The 19681-nt window shown below is 38.9% G+C and overlaps 1 protein-coding gene across 8 annotated transcripts in view; it reads right to left on the bottom strand.

Moving 5' to 3' along the window:
• Positions 1-19681, bottom strand: part of FRYL (FRY like transcription coactivator) — a 156500-nt gene that overhangs the window by 122966 nt on the left and 13853 nt on the right. For 2 of the 8 annotated variants that reach the window (XM_052681908.1, XM_052681907.1), the window contains exon 2: positions 18382-18589. The exons of 1 other annotated variant lie outside the window; for it this stretch is intronic. Coding sequence is in view for 4 of the 7 variants with exons in the window: in XM_052681903.1 (XP_052537863.1) it covers positions 4856-5033 (178 nt within the window). In the remaining 3 variants the exon portion in view is untranslated. Of the gene's footprint in view, positions 1-4855; positions 5140-18381; positions 18590-19681 lie in introns of those variants that run through there. 5 more of the 8 variants (XM_052681903.1, XM_052681901.1, XM_052681904.1 and 2 more) reach the window with 3 other exon arrangements.

Here is a 19681-nt window from a genome sequence, read left to right on the forward strand (position 1 = left end):
AAGAAAACATTTTTAAGAATATTTGCAGCATAACATAGCTTTGGTTTTGTTTTACTTCAATTGAAGGGGCTTCTCATTACTTTTTCAATTTAAATATTTTCTGCAGAACAGAAAGAAAAAGAGCAGGAAAGAAAACAGCTTGAACATCAGGATTGCTGATCTTCATTTCCTAAACCTGCTGTTGGTTCATTCTCATAGCACTCTGGTATGGTGCCTATCAGTTGGTACTGGGAGGGAAGGATGGCTACCTGTTGGTTTAGCAAGTTGAACCATCCCCCACTTAGACCTAGGCACACCTAGGTGTGCACCAGGAACACCACAGATGAATATATAGTACAACTATACAGATGGAAGAGTACAATCTCCTTTTTAAAGCAGTGAGCCATTACATTGGTTCAGCTGTCAAATAGAACTACAGTAACACTTAAGCTTCAGAAAACCTTTTAAAAGCCTCAAGGCCAGAAAACAACCTATTATAAGATCAGTGCAATGTATTACTGGTATTACCTTTGCATTGAAAACAATGCAGAGGTAATCTATGATAGCATATAAAAAAACGTGTAAACACTGTTCACTGTATGTCAGAGGAAAACATTACATCCTCATTAAATCTATATAAGGACCTTTAGGTATGAAGAAACAGCCTTTCAGATATACTTCTGAGTCATTCTGACACTGATCTTGAAGGAAGAAGCAAGTCAAAACTACTGTGCTGTTCTTTGGAATGATGTAAAGAGTTTGGTAAGCAAAGAAAAACAAAAACACACTCGAGGAAATGAAGAGTATTATCCATTATTTATCCGCTGTGAATTCATTCATGCTCATTATTCAGATGAAACAGAGTCAACTGTGCTAAAAGTGTATTAGGTGTACAGCCAAGTATGCAACAAAAGATTCAGGTCTGTTTTAAAAGGCATGCTGTAGAGTTCTAAACTTTATTACAGTCCATTATTGATTCAGTCCTAAGCAAACGCCCTACTTAAACATTCACTCAGTGGTAGGAATTACAGAGTCGTTTGTATCTGCTTTTAAGTACTAATATGAAAAAGGGATCATCACCACACCTAAAACAAAGCTCTGGAGAGATGCTTGTGATCCTACTTATTTAAAATATTTAAAAGTTCATTTTCCACAGATTGATCTATTAAAAACAGGTGGCATCCAGAAGGTGACTGCCACCTACAATGGCCAGCCATGCAGTGCTGTCCCCACTACTGACCAAAGAGGCCTATGATCAGTTGATTCACCTCAAAAACATATATTAAACAACAGGACACATTAAAAATAAATAAAAATCCCTTGTTTTACTGCAAAAGGCCTCAAGACAAGGCTCCAGAGACCCTTAAGAAATGTTCCATATTTCTTCTCATGGAAAATATACATAGAAGAATTTCCTGGGGCATTACTCAAGTAAAACAATGCTATCTACAGCGATAAGAGAACAGGAGAGAGGTTTAGAGATTTTTATGTAAATAGCATTCTGGATCCCAAGCAGTATTACTGAACAGTTTCATAGTAAACAAGACACAAACAGAGAATGAAGGGAAGAAGGACAAAACAGCAGTGGTGCTCAGTTGCCTCCTAACCAATCTAGCACCAACAGAAATTCAGAACATGGATCCCAAACCCAACTTTTATTCCAGATAGATGCTTCCTAGATATCCTCTGCTGTCTGGGACTGCTCAGGGCATCACCAGAGAGCCGACACCGGGATGCTGCTCAGAGGCAGACCACATCTACCCAGCTGCTGCTGTTAGTCCCTTGAAGAAGATACTCTCCGCTGCTCATTTCTTTACCACCAACAGCTTATTTCTGCCTCTTTAGGAGAGGCATTTGAAGGGAAACAGGATTGATGCTTGCAGGAGACATTTTCCATACACAGAAATGATGCGGACACGAAGCACTTGCTCACCAACAAATTCAAAAATTTTGGGGTGGTTACTGCAGATTTGACTTGAGCAGCTTGTCATAACATCTGTTCCACAACCTCAGCTGCCCTGCCTTACAACCCAGCCCTGAAGTGAGCACATCACATGCTGCAGGTACAGCTGTTATGAGCCCACCTGCACAGAGCAGCCAGAGCAGTCACCTTCCTTAACACTGCAACAGGGAGAATATGAAAACGTTGACAGATACATGTCTGCATGTGTACATGTCTGCATGTATTTTTTGTAATCATCTATATGAGAATACCTTCTCTAGATTCTCCAGATCCCCTCTTTGTTTGATGCTAATTGTACCTTTCTGTAGAGAGACTATTGCAACAAAGTTTTTAAATGGAGAACTCTTAAATGCTACTGCAGATTTAGAAGAACTGCCTGTACTTTTACCACTGCCGTTTACATGTTGTTACACATACAATCATATGCAAATACTTCAAGTAAAATTTTTTTCAGTTCCACAAAACCAACAAATTTCAAAAGACAGCTATGAAAGGTTTTGAAAAAGCTCTTGAAAGTATTCTGACAGATGCTATGTATCATTTTAAAAGATACATATTCACAGAGCACAGATAAATTTATAAGCCCTTGCTTTTTGCTATAAGCCGAAGTACAAGCCAATTCAGTTCATGTTTTGGACTGCAATACTAATATGCCTTAATCTAGAAAGAAAGAATTCATCTCTTGAACTCCATACAAAATCCTTAAGTCAGATACACGCTGGCAAGTCTTGTTTTTTGGGTTTTTTTTTTTTGTTATTGCTGTTGCTCTTCTGTTGTTGCTTTTAACAACCTCCTAGAGTAGTTACCAGACTCCAAATTTCACCTAGATTCCTATTCATACAGAAACATTCCTAAGTAAAAAAACAAAAGGTACAGAGGGGGAAAAAAAGCATAAAACACCACCATCACCAAAAGAAACTCAAATTCAACTGTACCGACTGAACAACAAAATTTAGCTTTAATCAAGCTCCCAAACAATACCAATATACTAAATTCTGTGGTGCAAAACCACCAACTCTGCTGACATTAAGCAACCATTTACAATTCATTTCTTTTTAATCATTCTCCTGCTTTGTTACCTGTTCTGTTGCCACCTGCCGCCTGCTGCACACCCAGCTGGTAAACACTGCAGTTCTTTTGCTCTATTCTAGAAGAGCAGTTCATTCCATTACCAAGATACAAAAATAGAAATAAGCAGATAATTTAAAGAGGATTCAGCTACTATCTGCTATGGTAAAAGCATGATCCCAGGACAGACTAAGTCTGCATTTTGCACATGTTGACATCACGCTATTAGATGACAGTGGTCAGAAACTACTGATGGGTAGAAATTCCTCCCTTGAATGACCTTTTGACAAATACTTAATGAGCAGGAAAGGAAAAGTCACCTTCAACTGTAGGATTGGTGTGTTGTTTATTATACTCATTCACTCAGCTATCAAGAAAACTGTTGAACAAGGTTAGATGGAAGCATCTGTTTTGACTACAAGCTTCAGCTACAGCATTTCCTTTTAGGTTGGCACAAAGACAACTCTGAGCGTTCTTAAATTATAACTGAAGTTATAACATTTGAAATAAAATACAATGCATACTTTTAAGTATCAAAGAATACCATACTGTAGCATAAAAGCAAAATTGGCAAGATATGACTATGGAGATATTTAAGATGCGCACTTCACAGTGATACACAACTTTAAATCTTATTGCTGTATAGCATTTAAAGCCAAACATAGGCTCAAACACGACTAAAAGAACACGAGTTTCTAATCAGAGTTGTCAATCATATAGGCTACAGCCATTTTAACAGACCTTGTTCTGCACAAAGCCTTCAACAGTCCACATATTTATTATTCATTCCAAAACGCTACACAAATTGTTCCTGCCTGTAAATTAAAACTGTCCCAGCTTTCTTCAACTGCTGATGTTAAGTGTCTGACACATTTAAACATATATAACATTTATATTACAACCAGAAAAGCTAAGAAAAGTGTAAGGAAATTAATTCCATAGTTTAGACTAAAGTTCACCACTCAACAGGATGAGTGCCACCACCTCCCATATTTGCAGTTAGACACCTAAACGTTTCAAGCCATACTAATTCATAAAAATAGCCACCATATAACAAAGGGTAAAAACAGCCATCAGAATCCAAGACCATAAAGCATCTATAATCTACTTGCATTTGACCTTTGGCTAAAAATGAAGTAAAACTAGATCTTCCACTGCAACTCAGCTGAACTGTCTGAAAAAGAAACATTAACTTATTCTTTGAGTTAAAACTCACTGTCATTTTCCTACCTGCAAAGGCCTAAATACTACAAGCCTACTAATTACAATACAATAACTACTACTTAATATGGGCAAAACGGCCCATGATCCTTAATCAAAAATTCTATAAACATATTTATACCAAGTCTGAAATCTTCAAAACACTAAAAAAAAGGAAAGCATAAACATTTTTGAAATGTAAAAAAAAAAAAAAAAAAGAAAAAACCTCTTAAAAGAAACACCCCAGAAAAAATGGGATTTCAGAAACAGGGAGAGAAAAGCTGGCACAGAACTTGAATCCTGCACAGCAGATGTATATCTGTCCAGCACACCTGTCTAGACACCTCCTAATGTCTACTCAGAGCTACGTTACAATTTCACAACTTGAATAGTGAAACGCATTTCCCCCTGCCCACAAAATCACAGGGGAGTATTATCAACAAGCACATGAAAAATCCTATAAAACTACTTCAAAACAGGTCACCAACATGACAGCGTGTCATTTTTAAAGGAGTTCTAAACCTAAGCAACACCATCATCACAGTGACTCTGATAAAGAAGCACTATTACAAAATCCATCTATTCAGCAAAGTAATTGTGACCTGCAGAAAGCTTAGTTATCAGTTGGATGGCACGAATACATACAGAAGTGAGGATGTGAAACATGTATCTCCTCGTCTTCATCTATTGTCTGTCCTAAGGAGAGCAGACTGACACGTCTCATCTTCAGCAGCCTTGGGGAGCTTTCACGGACAGAACCTCCAACATCCAACACAACATCTCCAGAAGCGACTGCAGGAACGATTTTTTTCAGGAATTCCATTTTTACCTGCCTTCTGTAGGCTCAGAACTTACTTAAGCTGCACTTCACTGATCGCAGCTCTCACATGAACTTCCTTGAAGGCAGAGGTAGACTGACTGCGCACACGACTTCTTTCTCCCAGTGATGTCATATGTTGGACCTGGGTGGTGCCAGCCCCAGCACGTCAGCTGCCAGCTGCTCCCAGGCAGATTTTAAAGAAGTCTAACTGTACAGACTGATAAGAAAACCAAACAACAACAAGCCAGACTATCAACTGACATACATTAAACTCTTGACTAGGATAAAGCACCATTTTAGCATCCAACACTTTTGAGCACTAAAAAAAAATGCACATGTATTTCAAAGTCATATTTCACAGAGTTCAATAGCTCTTAATTTTCATGAAGTGCACAGAGAGCATTCATCTGCATTTGAAAGATAACACTTATCATTCTCAAAGCCTCTTCACCAGCTTTACAAAGTGTCTAGCAGCACCACAATTTAAGCCATTTGCATTCTCACATGGCATTAAGTACTAATCACTAAGTTATTAACGTTCATTAAACACTGAGTTCCACTTTCCAGTGGTTCTGATGCTATATTTACCACCTAAACTACTCAATCCGCCTTCCATAAAACAAGTACAGAAATAAGCTGTCCCATTCTGACCAAACTTTTGCTGTCCCTAGAGCTACTTATCCATATGGTTTAACTGAGTTTTTTGTTTTTATTTGGAAGAAAGTTTAAACACCATTCTATATTTAGCCTAGAGAAGCCATTATGAAAGGTGTCTTGTGTTTACAGCAGAAAGCTCATGGGAGAAGGGGAAGGAAAAAGAAGAGAGACATTAGCATAGAAAAACGTTCTTTAATGCTTTTTACATTTGGGAATGTGTATGGTTGAAACTATTATTTACTAGATGTAGAGTGTAGATCCACACCTCACTTTGCCACTGTAGGTTACAGTCATCACTCAAACAGAGCAAGTTGACGTGCACTCATTCCACAGTCAGGGTCAGCCTCTGTGACAGCAGCTCCCTGTCCACGATGTTTCTGAACAAGTTCAACACAATTACCCAACTTAGGCGCAAAGCACCACAATACACTTCAAAAGAAACTACTTAATGCCACATCCACCACTGCAACTCTTCTCAAAAAGAAACAAAATTGCTTTAAAATCTATCAAGTGTACACACACCATAATCTGCTGGAGGTCACACAGTTTAATCCGTTAGATGCTCCCAAGGGACTGGGAGCCACTTAAAAAACACAGTACAATTTCACTGGAATTGTCACCTGAGACACATTCTCAAACAGTGTAGACTGAAAATGTGTGCTATCTTCGCATTCTAATCTGCATTAAAAACCCCAAATATTCAACTTAGTCTAAATTTCCTTTGTAAATGAGTGCAGAATTCTGGGTGGCCCAACCTTGATACATTGCTAAAATATCATTTCCTGCAGCAAAAGATCTCGGAGATGAAGCAAAGAATTGTTCTTATATGATTTCATGCACGTTTTTCCATTAACACAAAAAAGTTGCAAGGAATACATTTTAGAAGTGCTTTATGTTTTTAGAACAAGTAATCAGATATCACAAAGATAAACGTTGCTTACAAAAGACTGAGTCATTACAAACTCAAGCAGTAACTCAATAGTATTATTTTTATAGGGTTGTTTTTTTGTTGGTTTTGTTTTGTTGTTTTTTGTTGTTGTTTTTGTTTGACTTTAAGTCTTGCCACAAACCTCATTTGCAGCTTCCAGTATCTGGCAACAAAAGAGAAATTCAGACACTTCAGTTAGCCACAACGCTTCAGCTGCCAACCCTCAGCACGCAGGGGGGCAACACGTTAAGCTGGACTCCGGCTCCTCGGCAGCGCCCCCTGGCGGCGGCGGCCGGCCTGATCGCACGGGACGCTTCCAGCTGAGGGCAGCCAAGCCCGGTGTGCTGGCAGGGTCCGGCTGCCGCAGGATGCGAGTTGCCCTTAGTTAACACCATATCCCACCTCAGAGGTCTCTAAGTCAGCCTACAGGTCTCTAATAATATTCATATTTCTTACCTAGCCAAAGGTTTTAGCTATGCACCCTTGGTCCCGTGCTGGGCATACTACTAGCAGCGAAGCTCACGTGATACACACTATTTCCTTCAACTTGCCAATTCAAACTGAGCATCACTGCTTCAAGTGGGAGTCAATCTGCTACAGAAATAGAGCAGCCACTATAGCACCCACATGTAGGAAGTTTTTCACCCTTGAATCTCAGAATAGAAGCTTGATCTATAAGTATTTGTCTTATGGCAATGAAAACAATCTGCTCTTCTCCAGTGAAGATTGAAGTCATAACTGAGCACAGAATGTAACAGCTCAGCTTGAAATCAAACCTGCACTCCAGCCTGTAAGTTAACATACCGGTATTACATTCATGAGAGGTACCGGATGCCTACTTTATGGATGTCAGCCAATTCACAGGACACTGCTGCAATCTCACACAGAAGTCTGTAGGTAGGGGGAAGACAAATCCTATTTCTTTCTCTCTATGATGTAGGCTTTTTTCTTTTAAAAGGAAAAACCTTTTTGCTTTTGAACTACAACTTACCAGCCTTCTTTTATTTTAAACCTAAGTCAAATAACTTCTCAACCATTTGTAAGTTTGATTTTTATTCACATAGACATGAAAATTGTTTCAGTTGACCCCATGCTTTTCTGAAAGAATTTCTAGCTTTCAGGTTTCAAAAAAAAAATGTAAGATCCATCTGCCAGCTTTTAGAAAAGCTTCAAGTTCTTTTCCTTGACCTAAGCTGCACTTTGCTCCACATGAGAATGGGCTTTTTCAATGAATTACAGGGTTTTTTCTTTGGAAAGTTGGGGATTTCTGGAGACTTGTTTTTATGAGCTTGGTTTTGAATTATCATTAACACCCAAAAGTAGCAACAAAATACTTGGCTAAGTAAATCAGTCAGAAGCGGAATACAAAATAATTAAAATAACTGTTATGTTCAGTGACTGAATGCAAGATTATCCTGTTCAATTAAAAAGCCCCAACATTTTTAATGTCTGTGCATTAGATAGAAATTGCTCTTACCAGCATGCAAGGATACAATGCTTTCCTGAACGTGTTAGGAGTTCCTGGGAAGTTTGAGGTAATTATCTATTCTGCAGCTTCTACAGACCTTAATCAGGATAACAATCAGGTCTTCCTGTCACTGACCTCTTGCTTCTTAGGACTTCTGTCCTCTCACAGAAAATCTTCCAAACCTATCAATTTCTTCCACTGGCAACTTTTATTCAAATACAAACTGGCATTTTCAAAGCAAATCCCAGAGCAGCACTTGCAATGACTCATACTCATTCACACATGAGTAGGAAGACCACTTCAGTCAGCAACAAAACACGTCATTTAAGCTACTCCACGGCAATGGAAGTGGCCAGATCTTTTCCCACATGAAACAATTACAATGAACGGTGACAAACCATATTTATGCAAAGGTCATTTTAAAAGAAGCAGTATTTAAAAACAAAGGCTCTGTGGTACAACTACTACCAGCAATCCAGAACAATGGCAGCACTGCTATGAAGCAGCATCTCCAGAGAAAAAGCAGGAAACCATTACCCAAAGGTTCTTAAAAGATTATGAAAAATATACAGCAGCTCCTGCACCCGCAATCCATTTGTTAAGGGCAACTTTTTGAGAACTGCTGCCACATTCAGAGTTTGCACCTTGATATCAAACAGGTAAAACCGTGCAACACTTCAGCCAGTAGTTTTTTTTAAGTGAGTGCTGACTGGAAGAACAAAGGATAAGGATAATTTTTAACCTCAATTAGGCAGAAAAGTTTAAAGAATGATCACGTATGCCCAAGCTGAGTACTTAGCTTCACCAGGGACAGTTCTAGAAAATCTTGTTCAAACGACAAAAAGTAATTAAAGGTCATCCTCAGTAACTCATCAAATAATTGTTTGCTCTGCAGTCTAATGAAAACACAGCTCCTTCTCCATATAATACACATAACAGGTGCATGAGTGTATACACACAAATGTTTTCACCTTCAAGAACAAACACATCCATATCACAGGGAACAAAAAAGTCACTGTTATGCTGTGTTTGAGCAATTAACAGTAAACCAAAGTTGCACTTCCGTGGTTTTCCCTCACACATAGAATTGTTTCTCACATAAAATTCTAATATTTGTAATAAGATTTTTTAAATATATCCTAATTCACATGTCATATAAATATAGTTATCCTGTCAGCTTTGATAGCATCACACCGTACACTTGCTGCAACTGTCTACAGAAAAAAAAAACCACCAAAACATACATTTGAGACAATTAGCTTTAACAATGAAATCATTTTTCTAAGCAAGAAGTCTATATATAGAATAGAGCAGAGCAGAATTTGCTTCTACTCGTACCAGAAGTTATTTTTTATTACTTTTCATGACATGTTGCACGTGATCTCCATTCTCCTAAAATAAATCATGCAAAAAACTTTTAAGACACTACATCCCAAAAATAAGCTGCTGGTCACACTTGCAGATAACAAAGTTAGTTACAATATGGCTTTAAAAACAGTCAAAACAGCACTGAAGTGTGACAAGACATGTTGTGATATTATCGCACTGAATTTTAAGCAGCTTAGTAGAAATGAAGGCACTGATTACTTTGCAGCAGCCCAAAGGAAATTTTTTTTTTTTTTATTCCCAATTCCTCTTTTCTTTTTCTACTGACAAAAAGAGATCCATGAATACTGTTACTGTAAGTAGGAGACTGTGTGTAAGCACAAGCACCCACGAAAATAGTCTCCCCAGAGGCACACAGACACACCAGCGCCATTTAGAACACAATGCTAATCAGAAGGGGGAGTTGGAAAGCTCATGAGTGTTTGGGTGTATTTTGTAATTAACAGAAAGCTAGAAACCACATTGATATTCAAGACACAAATACTTGATGCCTTTATAAAATAATTGACATTCAACCATTACAATCACGTGCCTTACGAGCTATACTGCTTTTCACTTATGCTAAAACAGAGCATGTCAGCAGCGAAGGACATCTAATTACAGAATACAAATAAGAAAAGACAACACTGATGGGATCTCAAGAGGCTCCTCAACTTATTGCTCATACTCAGCCCCTGTACTCCTGGAGACTCAAACACACAGGTTTTGCATCCCCCAGCAGCTCTGATGAGTCCACAATTTTTCCTGCTTACTTACATTACTTTATCACCTTATAGTACATACAACTACAGTTCAAATTCATATGTTATCACCCTATTCAGCATGGAAACTGATATCCAATGATGCTTCTCTTCATTTCAATAGTCTTCCACGTATTTGGAAACTGACCTTATGTCTGTCTCTGTCTTCTTGTGGAAATTTCATTCAAGTATTTTAGCCTATCTTTTCTAGATCTCTGATAATTCTCACTAATGTACTCTGAACTCTTCAGTGTAAAATTTTCATATTAAAAAAGCCCTTAAAAGATTTGTGCATGTTATTGTAAAGGAATAACCTGGCTAAAGCAATGCAACTTCTGCAAAGAACAGAACTGTAAGTTCACGCCATTATCTCTAAATACTTTCATAACTAACCCAACATTTACTTGCATTGTAGCATAACAGGGACTTCCAACAAGAAATCTACGTAATTTAAGCCATGGGGAATATCCTCAGTGAAGTTTACTTCTATTAAGTATTTGGTATATGTAATGTCATATTTAGTTGTATTACATATCTAAGAAACAAAATAATTATTTAAGATTTTATATCAGTTTTACATTTGACAGTCAGAATTGCCACCAAACTCTCCAATTATGAAGCCGCTAATACTTTCCAAGCTCATCCCCAGTTTCAAGTTTAGAGAACTGGATGTTTTATGCTGATGACTGTAATTAGAGATTACAGTATACCATCTGTTAAGAAACGCTGTATAAATGGTATTGAGGTGCAATAACACCATCAGTCAAGCCTTACCTGTAAAGATCTGGATCCCTGTGCTGATGAAGCAATGTTCTGCATATGTAGAGATTTCAGCAGTGTGTTGACAGTGTTTTCAGCAAATACTAGATCTGTACTCTGGATGCTAGATGCAGGATTGCCATTCATATATTTTGGGGGCAAATTACATTCTCATTTATTCTATGCTGACTAATCATGATAGGAGAAAAATACATAGGAAATACAAAGAAGTCACTTAGCTTCTCTTAAGAAAGGGTTTGAACACTGAAAGCACTCTATTACACAAACAGGATGGAGGCTTCAAGTTACTTAAGAATCACCAAGTTGTTTCTAGCACACAGCCTCCAACTGCCCCACTTTCACAAGGAGTGATCAGCATTTTAATATAAAGAAAAAATACATACATACACACACCTGATGGTGTTCCTGCCCACTGCAGCTCTTACAAATAATATACGAGAGTGTAACTCTTACTTTAGAAAGGTAATTAAGTTAGTTTTCAGAGGTGTAAATAGCAACTTGCATTAATTCCACACACTCTTTTCAAGAACTGGTTACACTGACATTCACAGAATCACAGAATCACCCGGGTTGGAAGGGACCTCAAGGATCATGTAGTTCCAACCCCCCTGCCTAGCAGGGCCACCAAACGTACACATTCAGATCAGGTTGCCCAGGACCCCGTCCAACCTGGCCTTGAACACGTCCAAGGACGGGGCATCCACAACCTCCCTGGGCAGCCCGTTCCAGGGCCTAACTACTCTCCTTGTGAAGAACTTCCCCCTAACATCCAACCTAAATCTTTCCTCCTTCAACTTGGATCCATTTCCCCTAGTCCTGCTGTTGTCAGCCCTTCTGAAGAGTTTACTCCCCTCCTGGGTGTAGGTTCCCTTCAGGTATTGATAGGCTGCAATGAGGTCACCCCACAGCCTTCTCTTCTCCAGGCTGAACAAGCCCAATTCCCTCAGCCTGTCCTCATAGGGGAGGTGCTCCAGCCCCCTGATCATCTTAGTCGCCCTCCTCTGGACCCTTTCCAAAATCTCTATGTCTTTCTTGTACTGAGGGCTCCACACCTGGACACAGTACTCCAGATGGGGCCTCACAAGAGCCGAGTAGAGAGGGACAATTACCTCCCTCTCCCTGCTGACCACCCCTCTCCTGATGGAGCCCAGGATCCCATTTGCCTTTCGAGCTGCCAGAGCGCACTGCTGGCTCATGTTAAGTCTCTCGTCCATCAGGACCCCGAGGTCCTTCTCTGCCGAGCTGCTCTCAAGGCCCACTCCTCCCAGCCTGTACGGGTGCCTGGGGTTCTTCCGGCCCAAATGCAAAACCTTGCACTTAGCAGTGTTGAACCTCATTAGGTTCACCCGAGCCCAGCCCTCAAGCCTGTCGAGGTCCCTCTGAATGGCATCCCTTCCTTCCACCGTATCAACCGCACCACTCAGCTTGGTGTCGTCAGCAAACTTGCTGAGGGTGCACTCAATTCCCTCATCGATGTCATTAATAAAGATGTTAAAGAGCACCGGTCCCAAGACAGACCCTTGGGGGACACCACTTGTTACCGGCCTCCACCTGGACATAGAGCCATTGACCACCACCCTCTGTCTGCGGCCTTTCAACCAATTGCTTATCCATCGGGTCGTCCACCCATCAAATCCACTTCCCTCCAATTTGGAGATGAGGATGTGGTGGGGGACCATGTCAAAGGCCTTGCTCAGGTCCAGGTAAATGACATCGGTCGCCTTCCCTTCGTCCACCAATGCCGTCACTCCATCATAGAAGGCCACAAGATTAGTCAGGCATGACCTTCCCTTGGTGAAGCCGTGCTGGCTGTCTCGGATCACATGCTCATTCTTTATGTGATCGAGCATGTTGTCCAGGAGGATCTGTTCCATCATCTTCCCAGGCACGGAGGTGAGACTCACCGGCCTGTAGTTCCCCGGGTCCTCCCTGCTCCCCTTCTTGTATATTCATCTTTTATTATTTTTTTTCCAACTCGCATGTTCTCTCTCTGAAAGAAATCGACTAGTGGTTGCATTACTTCCCCCACGAAATAATATTGTGACTAAGATTAATGACGCAAAGGACAGCCATTGACAGCAGACAAATATTGTTGTTGGGTTTTTTTCAGCTATTTAAGAAATAAGTAATTTCTCCATCCAAGAAACACGAGCCGTACTTCAGAAGTTCATCCATCTGAGAAGACAAAATACCGGTATTCCCCCAAATGAAACTCCTGCGTAAAATACAATCAGTGATTCAACTGCTTTAGACGCAAAAGGAAGACACAGTTCCTTGGTTAAGAAGTAAATATCAATCAAGGATCAGCAAAAGCGATAAGGAATTGCAATAAGAGAAAAGGATGTATCAGATCAATCCTAAGCAGATAAGCTGAAATTGGAAAAAATACTTTAGGAATGATTCAGAAAAAGCAATCACACGTGGGACTTCAGCAGGTTACTCTTAGCTAACTATATATGCACCTAAGATTTATGCCTCATTTTCTTAACGGAATATTATCCAAAAGGTATCTAATGTTTGCGTGCCGGTAGGTAGGGAAAATAACTTGAAATTTCCCTTTTTTATCTCCCTCTAAATCTTCAGAAGACTTTTTTCTAGTGGAAATGTTATAAACGTAGGTTTTAGAGCAGTAGCAATTTTTCTCCTTAAACCTTAAAACACTTCTTCCAGTGTAAAGCCAACAGCACTTGAATTCTAAGTAAAAATGTAGACCTCTATGCCAAACATAGAACATCTATAGATTTTTTTCCATTGAAAGAATTCTGTTTTAAAGTTCAGTTGTATTTAGACAAGTGGACAGAATGCAACTGCCTAAAGGTGTTAAAAACCACACAGACTCAGATCAGCAGATGCAGCAAAGGGTGCTCCCAATGGAGCTCTGTGTGGGCCTATGAAAACTCCAACATTATAGCTTCATTTGTAAACTATATTTAAATATCATTTTACAGAAAACAGAGTTAATTTTGAATCCCATGTATATTCAGATACAGTAAAAATGAAGTAATTTAAGAGATTAAGAGACCGCACCCATTCCTACCAGGCAAAAAAAAAAAAAAAAAAAAAGAAAGAAAAAAGCAAGGAATTTACACTTTCCTAATTTCTAGTAATCCAAGATAGGTTTATTTGGAAAAGTTTTTAGTTTCAGGGTTTGAGCACAGGAGAAGAAATACTAATTTTCAGTGTAAGACGCTAGCTGAGGTCTCATTTACTCTGCTCCTTTGAGAAACCTGAAAACTTTTGAGATGAAAGAAAGAGATCCGACTACAAACTCGGTACTAAATTAAGGTTCAAAGATGTTTCTATTAAGCAGAGTGGGGAATAAGTTAAACAGCAATTCTGGGTTACCAGCAAATAAGAGAACACTTGCTAAATGCAAGTAATTCTCAGCATATCAAAGTCACCAGGAAAACAAATGCGTGGGAAGATGAGGGAACCTAAAACGACCAATTGTCGAATTCCTTCCAAGAGAAGCTTCCATTTTTAAGTATATGTGGAACCCTTCCGTATTTACATACACCCAAGCAGGTTTGCTTGAGATAACAAAAATAAAAATCTACCTTAGATTTACTACCACAGTAAAGTTTCCACAATTGCAAAAGGTAAATGAAACAATTATGCCAAGCAACACGTGGCACACTAACTGCAGCTTCAGAAGCTGGATGAACACAGTCATTACTTAAAGGGCAGCAATGAACATGAAGGATTGCTTCTTCACACAGACTCAACTGCTCACTGATCTAGTGGTAACAGAAAAGCTCAGAGTAACTGCAAGTATTAGCTGTTTACAAACCACAAATCAAGACAAATCCATAGAAAAGATAAACACATCATGAAAAGAGATCTCGAGAAATACGGATTTTAACAAAGAGTGTTTGTGCACATTTAACTGATGTGCACCAGAGTCAGATAATTATTCTGGTATTAGAAATGAGAGTAAATGTATTGAGATGTATTGAGAGACTAGCAAGTGATTGTGGAAAAACTAGGAAAAAAAGTTTTTTCAAATTTGCTCTATTACACCTGAAGGAAAGATTAAGCCTGTTTCTGTAAGAAGCAACAAAGGGGAAGAAAAGCTACCTTCAAAGAGCAGAAAGAAGCAAATACTGACTTTAAAAACACAGCTGAGAATGATCACTCAGGAAAGCTAGAATTCCTTTTGCAAAAGAAATCCAGGCTCCAGTCAGCTGACTGGAATAGAAAAGCTAAAGGAAGCCTTTCATTCCATACCTGTAGCTTTCTAAGTAGGGGGGAAAAAAAAGAAAAAAAAAAAAAAAAAGACTAGTTGTCATGGTCAAAAGCAAGAGGATTCTTTCTCAAAAAACAATAAAGGTTAGGTTTACTTCTTCTATGAGAAAGATTGTGCTAAACAAACTTTACTGCTTTCCATTCCTTAATTCTCAAAAACAGTCCCTATTTCCAAGTTCATCTGCTACATCAAACAAAAAAAAAAAAAGATTTGTCAACACATTAACACAAGCAGGTCTGCTTATACAGTCAGATTGTTTCAAGTCAGCCAGCTGTCTGCAAATGGAAACACAGAGGTGTTGGTACTGTCATTTTGTCTCGTCCACACTAGCAGAATCTTTCATTAATTAATGCAAAATAGATAGTCAAATGCTGTTAAAATTAAGCATACCCTTCAAAGCTTTTGATCCATCCATTCTGCTACACATTTTAACCTGCAATCGTAAGGTGTGTTTCATATCAAAGGAGGAGGACCTTTTATTATTTTTTTTACTTGCAAGGATGAAGTTATGGAGGGAAAGGCCTTGCTGAAGACCAGGGGTGCCAAGTGCCTCTGAGCAAAGAATGGTAGGATGTTTTAAACCCTGCTGTACAAAAGCACATTCCAAGAGGAACTGTTTCCACAGGAAAGGCCTGTAACTGCACAGCAGAGATCAGAAGTACACAGCTGCATCACCTGTGATGGCAAAGCCAAACCTCACAAACTGCCTATTAATCACCACCTCCCTGACTTTGAAGTACTTGCTTTCATTAGCTACTAGCCAAGGGATAGGGATTTTCCAGTTCCCTAAAGACTTCTCCATAGACACATATTATCATACACTTTAATTGTAACAGAGTTCTTATTACACAGTAACTGTACAAGTTGCTCTACATCCTGTTTCTTTCAAGTTAGAGAACACTCCAATATTTTTCTTTTCAAGAAAACAGTTGTTGACTGCTCATGGAGAAGAGCACCATCCCCGTTACAGTTGTCTGACCAAAATGTGTTAAAAGAAAGATTCAGATGTCTATGCATGCAAAATGCTATAAATAAGTTTCAGAGCTATAGAAGTGCAGAGTCAGCTGGCTGACAAGTTTCTTTTTCCACTACCTTATAATGATGCAGTCTTCTAAGCGGGCTGTTAAAAGAAACAGTTCAAGTCCTTCTGAATACCAAATATATTTAATTTCAGGAACACCACTGATAGCATCCTATGCTGTGAGGTTCAGTATACAAGTAGATTATATCAGAATAAATATACTGCAATAACAAAATTAACTGAACTCCAAAATTATCATTCATGATAAAGTTGTTCTCCAACGAGAGAAAATAGGTTCAACAAGAAAGAGCTTTACAGAACACTGAAAAAGGAACTTGACAGATTTTGGATGTCACTGAGCAGAAAAAAAAAAAACATAACACATAGTTGACCTTCTGAACTTCTAAGAATCCCAGAGAAGGAAAATCCTATAACAGTTTCAACCATTAATCTTTTTCCCCCACTAATCTGACACACAGCTTTCACACTCAACAAACTAAGCAGCTCTTCTGTGTCCCTATCAGCATTCTCAACTGCTTTCTTACAGATATCTCAGATGTTCCACATTATTTGAACAACGTAAGGCATCAAGAGCTCCAAGTTCTGCAACTCATTTGTCACTGTAAGCAAGCATTTTCTGCAAAGCTCTTCAGCAGAAACATACCCAGTAATGGGGAAGCAGAGAAGAACCAATGTTCAAATAACACTGGAGCACATTATTTAAATTAACATCTAGAAACACATCACCTAATCATTAAAAATGTTTTAAAGTGAGGTACAACTGGAGATGCTAGAAGCATAAGCTTTCATAGATGAACCGGTTACAACGAAAACAATACTAATGTCCTCCAGCCTTCTGCCTCATTTTTTTTACTTCATTAATAAAAAGCTGACCTGGAGTCTGTTCTAAAGCTAAAAAGTACACTTGTCTCCCCTGACCACCAGGAATCTTAGGATGTTCAAAGAAGACTTCTGTAATGACAAATTTCTTATTGTTGGAAGGGATGCACATATCAGAAAAAAGAAGATATAGTATAAAGTTCTAACAAAAGTGAGGCAGGTCAGAAAGTTGTGCAACAAGGAATGAAAAACCAGCAACTGAAGCAAACAGCAATTTAATACACCAGAGATGATCCCATGCCACTGGAAATCCCATCTCATTCACTGAAAATATACTTTATTTTTTCCTTCTTGCGTGAAGAACATAAAGGACAATATACTAAAGGAAATTCAGAGCCATGTTAAAAACACTGAAGAATATTTAAGGTACTGAATGCACAAGATCATTAAATAAATATAGTAGCAACAACTGCATTTCAGTATTTTACCCACATACCCTCTGTTCTCAAAGAGGCTAAAAAGCATACCTGATTTACTGCTAGACTATAAGGAAGCAAAATCTCACATTATTTTCTAAGGACAATTTATGTCAGATTAGTTAAACCTATCTGCACCCACTTCAGCTCAGAAGTGCTTTATCTGCAACAATTACCCCGTGGCTGATATCAATACAGACCTACTTAATTGAGATAAAATACTTAAACAAAGGCCAGTAAGGAAAAAGAAAAATCCATACAAGGGATTGCAAGGGCCTTTGCTAATTAGCTGCACTACCTGGCTTTTTCCACAAGAGGACAGAGCTCGGGCACCTGCCCACACATCCTAGGAGACCTGACCAAGTCAGATTTTCACTGTGTACAAATACATGAAAGACTACTTGACAGAATTACCAAACACACAAATTACTTGATAAAAACTAATAAGTGTACGTGAGCTTAGGGAAAGTATGGGAAGTATGCCTGACTTGGGAAGCTGATGAATGAAAGGCTGAATGCTGCTTGCTCTGTTCTTATCCTCTTTGGCAGAGGCTCACATCAGTCCATAATGCAATACAGTAACAGAGTAAATTTCCTTATTTTACGTGGTTAAATATTCTTATTTAAATTAGTAATTAATTTCCATTCAGATAACTGACATCTGAAGTGCTAGTGCAAAGTTGGACATGTATTTACTATGTATTTACAGTAAAATAGAGACTACAAAGACCAAGGCAAAAAGACAAAAAAAAAAAAAGGATGGACATGTGAAAATATACTTTATGGCAGAATTCTGAAGAAGAGCTTACCACTTAGAAGCCATTGCTAACCACCAACATGAGCTGCTCACGTGTCACACTCAGGATGTATCCATCAAGACATTTTCCCTCAAGTCCAGCTTGTGCTTAGAGATGAGAGGAGTAGATAAAGGTGTAAACAGCTACGGGTCAGTTGGTGAGTAGCCAAATACCAGAAAGTGATCTCCAAACACAGTACAGACAAATGAAGTATAAAACACTGAAAAAGAAGAAAAAAAAAAAAAGTTAGACACCAATTTTAATACAGATATCAACATTTTCCAACCTTTTCACTTGGGGAAAAAAAAAAAAACACCAACACTAAGATCTAGATGATGTGTTTAAAAATTGCTATTCTGCTCAGAGGTTAAAGATCTTTAATTCATGAGTAGTTTGGGGTTTTTTTTTTTTTTGGAGGGAAGGAGAGATGAAAAGGGCAGAGGACAAGGGCAGAGGACTGACACTGAAATAAAATGTACAACCACTCTTTATGCACACATTTCAATGGACATTTAAACTAGGAACAAGCTTTATTAATAATATATATCTGTACACACACAGACTCTTTCCCCACTGAAGATCATTCCAAATCATTCCTTTCATATTGGGCCTTTTGATTCTTTCCTGTTTTTCTTTCCCTTCTACTTTAGCACAGGGATGCGGTCAGGAAAAAAAGAAACAGGCTGCACTTCAGCTGAGTCCTTCTAACAAAGCCTTGAGAACTGGAGATTCCTCTACGGCAGAGGCTTGCATGCAGCTCGCATACTTGTCACAACTTGCCTAAGCCTCCGAGCTCGCTTTTGTTCTCCTTCACCAGCGAACTACAGCAAAAGCATTTCACCCCGGGGGCAGACCAAGCACTTTGAACAACTCAAGTCTAAACGTGCAGCAGCAATCTACAACTCCTGATCATCTCGTTTGTACGGAAAAAATATTTCAAGTCATAGCGTGAAGAACTGCAGGTACATTCAGAGGCTGTACACCCAACGTGACTTCAGCAGCGCTCAGGCACAACAAGAACATCCCAGACTCTTTTAGGGATGCATTAACTACTTAATCATCACCCATTGAGAGACTGTTCCCTCTAATTCTTTATCACCGTTTCTAAAGAGACTCACATAAATGTGATCTAAAGCTAAAAAGCCCCATACTGAAGTTCAACTTGCTTTTACAACTTAAGAAGTGAGACTTAAAGGAAAGCAGGAAAAACAGATCAACTTGTGCAAATTGCATGCAAGTTAATTGATGCTTACTTCTTCTAACCTGGGAACACACCATTCCTTGAAAAAGCTGTCATGATTTATACGGAGGT

The sequence above is a fragment of the Tympanuchus pallidicinctus genome, unplaced genomic scaffold, assembly GCF_026119805.1.
Source record: "Tympanuchus pallidicinctus isolate F22 unplaced genomic scaffold, pur_lepc_1.0 scaffold2, whole genome shotgun sequence".
Taxonomy (NCBI): Eukaryota; Metazoa; Chordata; class Aves; order Galliformes; family Phasianidae; genus Tympanuchus; species Tympanuchus pallidicinctus.